The 14515-nt window shown below is 46.2% G+C and overlaps 1 protein-coding gene across 6 annotated transcripts in view; it reads right to left on the bottom strand.

Moving 5' to 3' along the window:
* Positions 1–14515, bottom strand: part of Rffl (ring finger and FYVE like domain containing E3 ubiquitin protein ligase) — a 64310-nt gene that overhangs the window by 14942 nt on the left and 34853 nt on the right. For all 6 annotated transcript variants that reach the window (XM_032913846.1, XM_032913847.1, XM_032913841.1 and 3 more), the window contains exon 2: positions 131–318. In XM_032913846.1, coding sequence (XP_032769737.1) covers positions 131–310 — 180 coding nt within the window. In that variant the 5' untranslated portion in view covers positions 311–318. The remainder of the gene's footprint in view (positions 1–130; positions 319–14515) is intronic.

Genomic DNA, 14515 nt, shown 5'->3' with positions numbered 1-14515 from the left:
TGAAACGCTTTGCCTTCACTTGGAACAGTTTTCTCCGCCATTGTAGGACAGGCCTGGGTCCCCAGCACCACAGAAGTAGAGCTCAGGTAGCTGGCCTGAGGTCCTGGGGTCATGGTGCAATGACACTTACCTTCCGGGTGGTGCTTGCGAAATGGACCCCACAGGCCTTGCAGCTAGGTTCCGAGCCGGTGGGGGAAGGGAAGGAGCTGTACCCAGGGTTGGAATAGGCTTGTGTCCTGGCTCCCTGCGGTGGTGGTGTCTCCTCAGGCTGTCCATCCAAGCAGAACCAGTTGCAGCAGGATGCCCACATGATAAAATCTGGCATAGGAGAGGAAGAGGTAAGAGTTAGGATGTACCTCACTACAGCTTTTTCCCTGTGTGCACAGGCACGACAGGACACATGCCTCACACCAGCGAGTATGAGGCCGTAACTTCAGCGGCCTGGAAGGCTTGCATCGCCGTCTACCACCATAGTTCGTGTTCCAAATGTTGAAGACATTTGATCTGGCAGAGCAAGGTGAGAGACCATGCTGGTATAAAACCTTTGTAAGGTTGCCTCCTCCTGACTGGTTTAATCTCAAACCTCGCTTCATTAAAATTCATTCTTACCTTCCAATTACAACCAGCTTAACACCCACTTTATTCAAGGGCATTGTCTTGCCCTGAAGCTCAGAAAGAATCTTCTGTCTCTCTCACACATACTAACCATGGAGGATGTGTACAGTAAACAGGCAAAGCCAGACGCAGTGACATACACCTGGAGTCCCAGCTACCTAACTAGTTAAGACAGAAGAGGGTAACTTGAGCCTGGGTAACATAGCTGGTTCTCTGAAGAAATGGTATATAAACCACACGCCTTTAATCCCAGCACTCAGGAGGCAGAGTCAGAGACAGGGGAAGGTGGATCTCGGAGTTTGAGGCCAGCCTGATCTATGAGTGAACCGACGCTATACAGAAAGCCCCATCTTGGAAGAAAGTACATTAAAGAAGACTTAAAGAAGCATATAGCTAATGCCCAGAAACTAACTAGAATGCTGAGACTGTAAAAGCCCAGGTCTCCGACTCTAAATCCTCAGTCTTATCCTTAAAGCATGTTATCTTTTGACTTTCCCTCCTACTAGCCTATACAAGTAATATCTTAATCCACACTCCTGCTTTGCTAAGCTTCTATGATTGCCCTGTTCTTGGTAAAGATGTATCTTGTGTGTGTGTGTGTGTGTGTGTGTGTGTGTGTGTGTGTGTGTGTGTGTGTGTGAGTGAATGCCACATGTGTGCAGGGACTATGAAGGCCAGGAGGTTGTGAGTGGCCTAACTGGTGTTAGGAACAACTCGGATCCTCTACAGGAGCTCTGCTTAGCTGAGCCTTCTCTCAGCCCTGTGGCAGCATTTCTAAAAAGCTCCTACAGAGATCATTTACTTTCTGCTCACACACTTCAGCTCAGAGAGGGCAGGGGTACTACTCCCCAGTGTCTATACTGGACCCCAGTGGTGCTCTGCATGTAACAAATATCCAACAATAGTGGGTCCTTGTCAATCTGTGTTAAGTGTTTCATCTACTTAGGCTATTGAGGGTAAGGTTGATTTTTAAGTTCACAGAAACAAAACTATCCAACCCCTCAAATGTTAGAAGGGCCTGTTAAAGTCTACTAAACACTGAGCACTTCTGGGAGACATGAGTATGCCCCCACAGGGTCTACTAAACACCGAGCACTGCTGAGAGACCCATCCCTCAGCAGAGCAAGCCGTCAGCTGCGTGGACATTCCAAGCCTGAGCTCTTTGCTCAAAGAGATACTGAATGAAACAAACATCCAGTGTTGTTATCCAATAATCCACACACACAAGTGGATACTTCCTGCATTATCTCTTTTTAACAAGGTCATTTCATAGTTCAAAGACAGAAATTGGAAGGAACTAAGAGGTCATTTTATAGAAGAAAAAGCAGAGCAGAACAGGGAAGAAAGGGTGCAGGGTCCCATGGGTTACAGTTTTAGGCGTCCTAAATTCTCCAGAATGTTTTAGACTTTCTGACACACTCTGACACACTCCCAACGTAGGTCATTTTCTTCTCTGGGCACCTTGGATTAGCATCTGGCTCCCTGTGAGAAAAGGGAATGTGACAGTGTCCAGGCCATTGCCTAGGTGGTCAAGCCATCTTGGCTAAGCACACACACGCCATTTGCCCTTCTGTCTGTTACTTACCACAGAGTCTAAGTTACCAGGTAAGAAACTCAATCTGCCTTACTTCAAATTCATAGCACACACGGTGTGCTGATAAACAAACACCATGTCACGAATACATCACCAGGGAATTTCTGTGGGGTTTGTTTGTTTGTTTGTTTTGAGGCAGAATCTCATGTAGCCCAGGCAGTTCTTGAACTTGCTACAGAGCCAAGACGTCTTAGAACTCCTCAAGCTCCTGCCTCCACTTCCCAAGTGTACCACCACACACAGCGTGGATGCTCAGCCTAAAAGGAGTTCTTTATTGACAAGACCATGGGTAGCATTTCCCTGAAAAGGGAGTTCAGGTTGACATGTCTGAACGCATGCAGACAGGGAGGACAGAGTTGTCTTGCTCTGCTGCCTGTGCTATCCAGCTCAAACCTGTGACGCCTCCTCTGTACTTCATGTTTGTCCTCTGACGCTCTCCAGGACAGTAAAGCACAACACATATTAGTTGCTTTTGTCTGCGCTGTAAAAATGCCTTTTACTACAGTTTCCCCCGGGAAGGCAAGGGAAGACTGTAAATAAACCTAGAGTTTCACTAGCTTACCATGTGGCTTTCTGGGCCAATCCGCATGGGACAAGGCCATGGGTGACTCAGTAACTTCTGTTAAAACCTCTCCTCAGCCAGGCATGCAGTACACGCCTTTAATTCCAGCACTCAGGAGGCTGAGCGAAGATCTCTGTGAGCTCAAAGCCAGTCTGGTTGATGTGGTAAGTCTTGGGCTAGTCAGAGCTCCCTATAAGACTCTCAAAAAAATAAACCAAGAACAGAAGAAAATCTCTGCACTCACACACACAGGTAAACTGTTCCTAATGTCAACCCTTTGTCCCTTCCCAGTGCTCAGTAGCCATCCCCTGGGAGTTAACGGTCTACCAGAGTCGACTGTACTCTAATGGAGGTTTGAACAAAGTATGGGGGTAGGGAGTAGGGCTAGAACAAACATGCAGAGGCAAGACAAGGACAGATCTCACTTATTAATAAGACCACATCTTGATGTGACAGCAAGGAGTGTTTACCAGACAGTCGGGAATAGAAGCATTTTCCAAGACAATCAAAAACAAATGGCATGAAAACTACAAAATGCACACAGCGTTTTGCTGTTCCAGCGTAAGGCTCGGGTGGGTAGGGGTGGATGAGGTAAACAATTTACCAGGAGCCCTGGGGAAAAGCCTGTATTCCAGGGGAAGGAAGCAGGACTTTACTGTGATTGCCTGAGTTAAGCTGATTAAAATTTGAGTTTCACACCTATAGCACATGCATGTGCTTGTGTGTACATCTAGGGAGAAGACAGATTTAGGAGTGTCTGATGTACTAGCAATACACAGAGCCAGAGTGGGCAAGAGACTGATTAGATGTCTGGGGCATGTAAGGCTCTGAGAAAGGCAAGTAAGAAGAGCTGACCAGGGCCAGGGAGGGGATGCTCACAGGTGGGAGAGCATTGCTTCAAAGAACTGAACAGTGAATGCTGTTAAGTAACCCAGAGAGTGGAACACAGCCAGGAACTCCAACTGTCTGAAGGCCTTTGCCTTAACCAAGTGTGTGTGCTCTGCTTGAGCAGTGTGGAGGAAAGTGGCTGACTAGAGACCACAGGAAAGAGAAGGAGAAATGAGACACTGCGAGGGTAAGCTATCTGGAAGGAAGAGCGAAGGCAACAGATGGAGAGGACCCAGAGTCGCTAGTCTAAGTGCAGGCAAACAGGTCACACACAGATGAAGGGAAGCCATCAGCCATCAGTGAGGGCAGCAAGGGCCAGGAGGACAAGAAATGTGATCAGGGGTCAGCCATCTTCCATCACTGTGGAATGGAATGAAGGAGGTGGAACCAAAGGGAAGCTGGTAGCACTGACAACAGGTAAAGAATAACAAAAGAGGAGGACAGATTTGGCTACTTATTATCTATATGGATTTGGAGAGAGGCAGAGCATTTAGCGTGCACAAGGACCAAGGCTCATCCCATCTCCACCATGACAAAGAGGTAAGGGCCCTGCCACGTGAGCAGGAGAGCTACACTGTAAGGTACAAGCAACATGGAAACAAAAGGCTGCGTGAGATGAGCTCTTAGGAGGAAGCGTCCTCTATGACGAGGCATTGGGACTGGACAAGGTCCTCAACCATAAGACCTGGGGGGCCCAGAAAGACATTATTAGAGCTACCATCAGCCACCGTGATACAAGATCAGGCCCACTTCTCAGCTAGGAGTTAGGGCAGCACAGCTTCCTCCACAGTCTGTCTCTCCAACCTCAAAGGCCTCTTCTAAACATCTTGGGAGAACAGCTTATTCATCTGCTCTGAAAGGAAGCAGATGGCCCCATGAGAGGACTTAACTCTTGCCACACTGTGACCTCACGGGTCCATGTTCATCTGGTATGTGCATTCAGGGAAGGTTAACTATGGAATAGAGGTGGCGAGTGACAAGAGTCACTCAGACCTGGGTCAGTCTAACAGAACAAATCTAAGCAAAGTTCACTGAGAAATTTGAATATCAGAAAAGAACCATCTGCTAGTGTGGTCAGTTAAAGCACTCATCTAACAACCGCATTCATGGTAGGTTCCCAGGGCAAGAGGCTGTCATGCTGACAATGCCACCGAGCAAGCTAAGCTCTCTTCTCTTGGGAGGGCTCTTCTGATCCCTTAGCCCTAAACAAACACCATCTGATTACATTGCTAAATGACTAACCAAATGACTAACAGCGGAACCAGCTTTGGGGAGTGGGTAAACAGGACACTTTGAAAGCTCCAGTCTCCGTCCTACAAACTCCTTTCTAGATCTTAAAAAGGAAACAACCACACCTTTACTGAGGGCTCAAAAACTCCTCCCAAACTCCCCACCTACTCTGAGAAGATGGATTCTGGGCAAACACCAAGTGAACTTTTACTGTGTTTGGCTGAGACGTTCCACATGTATGAAGGGCAGAAGGTAGGGGTTGCAGGGTGGGGAGTAAATGAGAAAGCCATACCCCAGAGGAACCCTACAGGAAAGGCAAATGTGGCTAGCAAGCATATGGGTTTTATACCTTTCTGAGATATGCTGGCATTGATGCTGAACAGGAAAACTATGGTGTTAACAGAGCAAAATACATTGCCTATGTGTGGTGAGTTTGGTACAGACATGGAGGCAAGAAGGCAGATAATATGGTTTCTAAAAAGAAAAACTACCACCACCACCAAACTAGATTCCTAAGTAATTTTAAAACATTCCTCCATTTTGAATACCTGCCCTTGGCAAATAATTTAAAGTAGAATAGATAAATAGATCGCTGGCTGTCAAGGGCTTGGGCTTGAAAAAAGTGAGGATAGAAAGGGAGTTCTGGGGCTAGAAAGAGGCTCAACAGTTACAAGCACTGACAGATCCTTCAAAGGACCCAGGTACAATTCCCAGCATCCACGTGGCAGCTCACAACTGTCCATATCTCCATTTCTAGAGGCACTGACACCCTCAGGCAGACATTAATGTCCCCAAGGCTTGCATGCAACCTGTTCCAATTCTAACTAAGTGTTCAGTACACTGAAGTAGCTCTCCTGACAGGAGCTTCACTGATACAAAGAGCTACTACATCCAGGAATTGACGCATTCATTCACAGTACACCCACTGTCCAGGCCCTTACAAAGAACCCTTAAAAATACCCAGTTGCGGGGGCTGGAGAGATGGCTCAGTGGTTGAGAGCACTGACTGCTCTTCCAGAGATCTTGAGTTCAATTCCCAGCAACCACATGGTGGCTCACAACCATCTGTAATGGAACCCAATGCCTGTTCTGATGTGTCTGAAGACAGTTACAGTGTACTCATATACATAAAATAAATAATATCTTTAAAAAAAAAAATACCCAGTTGCACTGCTCCCTCCGCCAGCCTCAGAGAGGCACCTTTTGACACAGTGAATCATCAAATGGCTGAATCACCTCGTTTATCCAGGGGTGGTGCACCTATGGCCACTAATGTATTCCTGGAACGGTCGACAGCACCTAGGCTCTAAGTGCATAAGACAAAGTATCCGGTGTTATAGATCGTTAATACAGGAGGGGTTGAGTTTCATCTTGTATGCTATCCTTAAAAAGCAATCAAAGTAGGACTGAAAAGGCTCTGGAGGGAAATGCTGGGGGAGGCCTATCAATATAGCACAGTCAAGGTTCTCTGAAGTAACTGATAAGTCACATTCGTTCATTTTCAAGTAAGAAAAACAAGGTTCAGAGAAGTAAGTGGCTGAAAATCACAGAAAACGGATAGCAAAGTCAGGCCCTAACCATAGGTTACCCTAGACTCAGCAGTCAGTCCACCCTGCAGTCTGCCATCCTGGCTCTGAATCATTAGAACTTTTGTGGCAATGTACAGGCACGGTCCAGGATCCCCCAGGTTCTAAAAAACATTTTCTTGTCACGAGAAGAATAAATTATGTTCATACTGCAGTGAGAAACATAGTGGCACAGACAAATCTTACATAGGCCTGATGCTGCCTGAAATAAACAGGTGCAAATGCATATGTACTAAATGATCACATTCAAAAGGCATGGAAATAAGGATAGTGTATTTCCGCATGCCGGCAAATCCCACAGTCCCACCTACTTGGGAGACTGAAGCAGCTAAATCACTTGAGCCCAAGAGGTCAGCCTGGGCAACCTAGCAAGACAGAACCAATCAATCAGCAAAATCAGGAACAGAGGTTGTGTTTGGGGATGATAGGAGGGAAGAGGCATGAGGACTTCTGTTAATATTGTTTTATCTTTTTTTCTTATATTTAGTATGTGGACCTGCTTGTCTGTATGTGCACATGAGTGCAATGCCCACAGAGGCCAGAAGAAGGCATCAGATTTGTAGGACAGGGATTATAGGCTGTTAAGAATTGCTGATAAGGGGCTGGAGAGATGGCTCAGCAGTTAAGAGCACTGACTGCTCTTCCAGAGGTCCTGAGTTCAAATCCCAGCAACCACATGGTGGCTCACAATCATCTGTAATAAGATCGGATACCCTCTTCTGGTGTGTCTGAAGACAGTTATAATGTACTTATACATAAAATAAATAAATAAATAAATAAATATTAAAAAAAAAAAAAGAATTGCTGATAAGGGACATAGGTGATAGACTGGAGCCCAGGCTTTTTAAGAGCAGCAAGAGCTCCTAAACCATCTCTCCAAGCTCAACGCTTCCACATCTAAGTTCTCACACTGATGTTAGAAATCATTCAATTACATGTATAATTTGTGTGTTTCTCTTGTCATATGTGGTGGTTTTGTTTGCTTGTTTGTTTGTTTGTTTGTTTAATTCTTCAAGGCAAGTTTCTCTGTGTAGGTAGTAGCACTGGGCTATCCTGGAACTCACTGCACATCAGGCTAGCCATGAACCTGTAGTGATCTTCCCGTCTCTGCCCCTCCATATGTGGGGATTAAAGCCCGGCCCACCATGCACAGTTTGGTTTTTTTTTTTTTTGGTTCTTTTTTTCAGAGCTGGGGACCGAACCCAGGGCCTTGTGCTTCCTAGGCAAGCGCTCTACCACTGAGTTAAATCCCCAACCCCCATGCACAGTTTTATTAGGTTTTTTTTTTTTTTTTTTGAAGTGAGGTCTTTCTATGTGGCCCTGGCTATTCTAGAATTTGCTCAGTAAACCAGGCTGGCCTTGAACTCAGAGATCTGCTTGCCTTGAGGCAAGGTATGTGCCCCAATCTTATATGGGATTTCTTAAGCACCTAGTAAAACACATAACAACTTGTAAGAACAAAAGAGAAACCATTTTGACTCCCACCCCTGTAAGGTTCATTTTCTCTACATCAAAATGCCTCTCAATACTTTCCTACACCTCCTTAACAAGCTTCTCCAAGCTCCTTGACCCAGGTGCTCCACATAGTCTCTCCTCAGTCACCAAAGCCAATTCCAAGAGGCCATAACTTACTGATACTTCTCTACCTGCATCCCTCGGACTCCCAGCATTCCTGGACACAGTGACCGCACCCCCCAACCCCCGCCCTTCAACCACCACCCAGCCTCCGGGGCTCAGCACCCTCCACTCTTCTCTCACCTCCCAAGTTCCCTGTTGGTTCTCAGCATCCTGGCACTCAGCACTCCCCACCCCACCTCAGGGGGCTCTCAACAACAATCTGCTGAAGACGGCCATCAGTACTTCCTCCACTCCAGCAGCAGCTGCTCTTTAGCTCCTACTTCCTCTTCCTCCTGGGGCTCTTCAGGTTCCAGTCTGCCTGGGCAGTGTCCCCTGGTCTCAAGTGTGACCCTCCCCTTTAAACACACTGCCACGATGTCCCTGCTTTCCTTCACAGTTTTCATAGTATGCGACTCCAGGCACCCAAATTGTGGTGTGGACAGAATGTTGTCAAACAGCAAGCATACTTTATCAGCCCAGCTGAGACACCACGTTCTACTTCTCCTTAGGACCACGAAGCTCATTCTCAATATTAACAGTGACAATGTGACTGAGAAAGAAAGACCCTTCATGAGAAAAACGACGAGGGGTGGCTTGTGCCTGTTTTGGATGTACCTGCTGTACGGGTGTGTGCACAAGTGTGGGTGGCTGCATATGCACATGGGTACCAGTGTGTGTAAAGGCCAGAGGTCAACATCGGGGGTCTTCCTCAATCACTCTCGACCCTAGTTTTTTCAGACAAGTTCTCTCACCGAATCTGGAGCTCATGGATTTTCACTAAACGAGCTGGCCAGTGAGCTCTAGAGATCCCGCCTGAGTCCAACCTCTCCAGGGCTGGGATTATAGATGCATGAAACTCCACTGGGTGTCTCCTCAGATGCTGACTACCTAAGTGCCCTAGGGATTTGAGCCAAGCACTATACCAACAACTAAGCGGTCTCTTAATATTTAAGCCTGTGCACTTCCCAGAGGTAGGTGACGGTAGAGATGAGAAGTGACTTCCAGAAGGCACCTGACCAAGAGAGAAACATCGGACAGGCAGCAACTGGGCTAGAACTCTAAAATGGCAGTGGCCAATGTGTTTCCGTGACTCCCTGTCTTCCTGGTCACCTGGTACTGTGGGTGTCAGGGCTGGGACACAGCTGAATGATTGTACTGCCCACATGATAAAGAAGGCCTGTTTCTTAGGAACTCACCTGAAATTTAAAATCATCTCTCAACTTGGAAGACTGCTCGCTTTTAAAAATAAGTTGACCAGGCAAGAAACTTGAACTCCCTGAAGCTGTTAGACTCTCAGGGCTGCAACTGGGATTTCCCAGCAGACCTGCCCGGGGCATCTAACCCTGACTTGGAAGACTTAAGAGGCTGGTGGCACTCCCCGTGAACACCAACTAGGTGACCGTTGCAGTTGTAAGCGAGCAAGCTGCAGAGTGAACCATATTACCGACTGGCCTCACGGGCTGGGTGTACAGCAATGCAGCATGTTCTCTCTGACTGAGATTATCTCTGCGATATTTATTTCAGAATAAAGAACTCAGAACCTCGAAGTCACAGAGGAAACAAGAATATGGTAGAACTTTAGAACCCAGGTGAATAAAAACCCTGCTGAAGTGCTGCATGGGTCAGACACCAACAAGAAAGACTTCACAAGGTGGGGCTCACTTCCAAGTGCTCTAAATCCTAGGGAGCATACATTACCCCACCCTTCAAGGCAGGGGGTGGAATGTGGGTAACGGTTAATGTAGATTTCATAGATGGGAATCTTTATCTGATAGATAAAGAAGACATAAAAGAGTTTTCAAGGGGGCTGGAGAGATGGCTCAGTGGTTAAGAGCACTGACTGCTCTTCAGAGGTCCTGAGTTCAATCCCAGCAAACACATGGTGGCTCACAACCATCTGAAATGGGATCTGATGCCCTCTCTGGTGTGCCTGAAGACAGCTTCAGTGTACTTATATATAATAAATAAATAAATCTTTTAAAAAAATAGTTTTGGGGGAAGTTATTACCAAATAATGTTTTGGGGGTTGGGGATTTAGCCCAGTGGTAGAGCGCTTGCTTAGGAAGCGCAAGGCCTGGGTTTGGTCCCCAGCTCCCAAAAAAAAAAAAAACCCAAATAATGTTTTAGTTTAGTTTTCAGTCAGACTGGTCCTTAAATCTTGGCTGTCATGCTGAGTGTTCTTAACTGTGGTCTCTGGGTTTCAGAGGAACAAGCATCTCTACACAGCACAGGCTGGCCCCAGAGGAGGTGCTCTGCACGGAGAAATCATACTTGTACTAAGTTTTCCAGCCTTCCATAAAGCCCAAGCCTGTAATTCCAGTACTTGCAGGGAGGAGGTAGGTAGGGGATCAAAAAGAGTGCAAGGCCTAAGCTATGTCACACACACACACACACATACACACACATACACACACACACACACACACACACACACACACAGAGAGAGAGAGAGAGAGAGAGAGAGAGAGAGAGAGAGAGATCTTGGTTGTCCTGGAACTCACTCTGTAGACCAGGCTGGCCTCGAATTCAAAGATCAACTTGCCTCTGGGATTAAAGTGTTGGGATTAAAGGCATTTTTCTAAGAACAAAGTAAATATGTTCCAAAACACCTAATGTATGCTGAGTTATGCATCTAATGTCTCACTGAGCAATTAATGTTACACAAATCCAAAGAAAGCAGGCTATACAGCTACTGGGTAAGAGATTTGGGATCAAATTCCTTGAATAACTAACTTAGTATCCTACAGAAAGAGGGGCTGCCCGCACACTCCACTCGCCTGTAGTCACTGTGAGAGAAGACAGTGGAAAGTACCTGAAGAGGCCTGCAGGAAAGAAGTTCTTCATTAAAGCCTCTCACTCCCTCTAAAGATTTAAACAAACAAACCCCAAGTCAACCTTTGGACACCTGAACGCTCTGTCAAAAGAACAGAAGACCATTCCTGAGCACACAAAAGTTTAATGTACGCGTCTAGATCGTCTGCTTTTCCTATTGGTTGGTTGTGCTTTGGCATGTTTCTAAAGGTACAGCCTTTAATACCCAAGATGCATCTCTGCTACTACTGCTACACATCTTTGTCCTGGGAGGTAAGACAGGAGGTCACAGAGGGTCTCTCTCACAGCTTCATTCTCAGTCTTAGTGCTGTATGATACACATCCAAGTATTCACTCTCACTAAGGATAACAAAACCTTTCAAAAAGAGTCAGCGTTTTATGTTCCACAATCATGATTCTAAAATGACCCACAAATTAAGAGACTTAACTCCAGGTCACAGCAGCAGTACCTTTAAGGGGCAACCAGAGCCACTAACTTGAAGACACTTCTTCCAAGTAAGTGTCCACTCAGCTCTGATCACTGAAAAAAGAAAACCAGTAGCAGACTGTCCTGAAAATAACAGAACAGTGTTAATGCTGGAGGTTATTCTAACAGCAGGAAACCAGAAGGGGAGCAGAGGGGAGGAAGGAGAACAGGGCCATCACTCCTGTTCCTTCCCTGAGGCACCCAAACTCTTGGTCATAAAGCTGTGGTGGGAACTGCAAAGAATGCAAAGAAACAGACACACACACAAAGAAAATGCAACAGCAAAGAAACTAGTAATCAGAGAGTACACCTCTCTAGTGAATATGGTCGGAGCTTTGCCTGTCCCATTCAACACAGCCCCCATGGGCTGGATGAAGCATAGGACACAAGAGGGTCTTGGGACGTAAAGGGTTAAAACGACACTGACTAATGAGAGCAGCAGAGAGACCACACTTCCCACTAGCACCGAGTGGGCTCTGTTCCTCAAGTGGGAGCCATTGTAAACAACTGAAAAACATACATAACAATCACAAGTTATAAATGTTCTTGGAAACTCCCTGGTTTCAACTAGTCTATGACAAATGTCTGCAGAGGGATCTCAGCATCTGCTCCGAAGTTCAAGGAAAAGTAATTCCTACCAATGGAGCTGTGCCAAAATATCACCCCCGGGGTCTGACCAATTAAATGGCTGCTTCTTAGTGTGGCGTTTAGGCGAGATGACAGATTGAACACTGCAGCATAAACCCACACATTCATTTCAGCCCCAGCGCTCTGCCCCAAAGGGGGAGTCGATCAGAAAAGGAAGCAGTTTGGAGTGAAGTCTTCTAACGAGGCTGAACACAGAATAAACGGACCCGCAGTTTAATTACTGCAGAATCGTCTTCCATCAAAACTGATGACACAGCTCGTCAGGACTAAAGAGACTCCTCTCCCTCTAGTCCTCCTGTGCAGGAAACAGGACTCATCAGATAAACTTTTCAGGACTTTTCTGCCTCAAGAAACTGCTTTCACAAAATACTATCACGCTGGCAGACTACAGGTGAGCCAGGATTAAAATAAAGAAGCCACAGGCTGGCAGAGAGGGCTTCTGGTGCCCCAGGAACAGCCAATACACTAATTCTCATTAGGATCAAATAATGCAATTTGCTTTTCTTCGAAGGTTGCCTGCACAAAAGTTACTGGGAGAGTTAAAGTATGCATGTCGGTCTACCCAGAACTTAACATGGAACACACACCCAGGGAAAGATTGGCTGTAAAGAAGATGGGTTTTTTAAACCTTGTATTACATTAAAGTTTAATTTTATTACATTTGGGATGGGCATGTGCCAGGGTGCATGTGCAATCAGAAGTTAACTTCTAGAGGCAGTTCTCTCCTAGCACATGGATCCTGGGGTTCAACCTCAGGTCACCAGGCTCGCCAGCCAGCACTTTACCCACCAAGACTTCTTATTGGCCCTCTACTTTCTTTCCACGGCAGCCTCTCTTGTTATTTCCGTAGCTGTGCCTTTGTGGGATAGATCCTCCTGTCTCAGCTTCCCATCTCACTGTAGAAATATGCTGGGGCAGGGAGGACAGGCTTTTTAAACATAGATTGCAAGGACCTGAACCATTTGCTGGCCTAAGCAATTTTTTTTTTTTTTTTTGGTTTTTGTTTGTTTGTTTGTTTTTAAAGGTTTTTACTTCTGTTTCCCACCTGGAAACTATGTTTCTGAGGCTAATCTTGAACTCCCAGACTCAAGCAACCCTCCCACCTCACCAGATACACGCCAATGCACCTGGCTTTTGAAGGTTTTTAGAAGACAAAGATCCCTTCTTTGTTTTGGGTTGTTGTTACCTCCATTAGACAAGCCAAAACTTTTAATCCAGTTCAATCTAGTTCTTAGCAAAAGGCTCAAGGATCTTAGTGGCCTTTCCCACTGGCTCTAAATGAGTGTGGGAACCCCTTGAAGATCTTCCCGGAGCTGCCCACAATGGTTGTCCTCCCGCAGGCTAGGCTGTGACATTACTTCCCCTTTCTACTCCATTGCGGTAAGTTTCCGCTGGTCTTCCTCTCTGTGCTTCTCTACCAGGTCGGGGTAGAATGAACATTCTCACCGGCTGGCCTGGGGATGGGGGTGGGGATGTGACGCCAGCACCACACCGCAGCTGGATGCAAGTCAGTGATAAAGGAGAAATTCGGACCAAGCACCTTCTTCCTCCCAAACTTTTAGCTTGCTCTGATGTTTTATCAATCTAACAATTATGCTGACTTTCTGCAGAAATTTCTTCTCCTGCCAGAAGTGGCATGCCCAGAAACCAGCCCAAAAAGCAAAAGAAAAATTCTAGTCTGCTAGTGCCACAAAAAATAAACCAACACCAACAACCACCCTCCCTCCTTTGTGATTGTACCATATTCTCCCCTACCAAAGAACGCCTGTGCTTAACCTGGCTCTCACATATTACTTTGTCACTATCCCACGACAAGATACAAAATAGTTCCTATTCACATCCTTGATAACATCGACCCTGGTGCTAATTTCAGGAAGTACTGTTCTCTCTGATTTGCAAAGCCACCCCAACACCGACCCAACACTCACCTCCCACCCCCTAGACTTCTTTGCAATGTGGCTGGGATACTGAATGCAGGGGAAAAAAATGTAATCAAGACTTTTACCTAGGAAGCACAGGTGCTCTGGGCATGCTCAGTTCAATATACTGAACCAAGCTTACTCTGTGCACAAAGAAGGGCACAGGTAGTTCAGTGACCTAGGCTGTCACCGATACCTAAGTATTCCCAGACAATTCTACGGTGAATCAAAAGGAAATGACGGCTTCAAAGGTGTTAATGGGGCTTGCTCGAGGAGGTGCCTGCCTTAGTAGCCAACAATCCCAGTGAATTAGGACAAGGACAATAAAAATGTATTTCTTAGACAAATGATAATCTAAAAGAAGACCTTTATCTGCTCCTAATTATAGCTCCAGGACAGCAGAGTGGACCAGTTTTGAAATAACCCAAGCAGTTTTAATAATCCACAAAGATTCCAAGGTGACTCCCTGCAGGTGGCTATCCCACAGCCAATCTGGTCCCCTAATGAAGGCAATGAAGCAATTTCACAGTAGGAAGCAATGAAAAAGGGGGTAGGGCT

The sequence above is a fragment of the Rattus rattus genome, chromosome 9 (assembly GCF_011064425.1).
Source record: "Rattus rattus isolate New Zealand chromosome 9, Rrattus_CSIRO_v1, whole genome shotgun sequence".
NCBI classification, from domain to species: Eukaryota; Metazoa; Chordata; class Mammalia; order Rodentia; family Muridae; genus Rattus; species Rattus rattus.
Note: the sequence above shows the minus strand (reverse complement) of the source record. Positions and strands in the feature narration are given on the sequence as shown.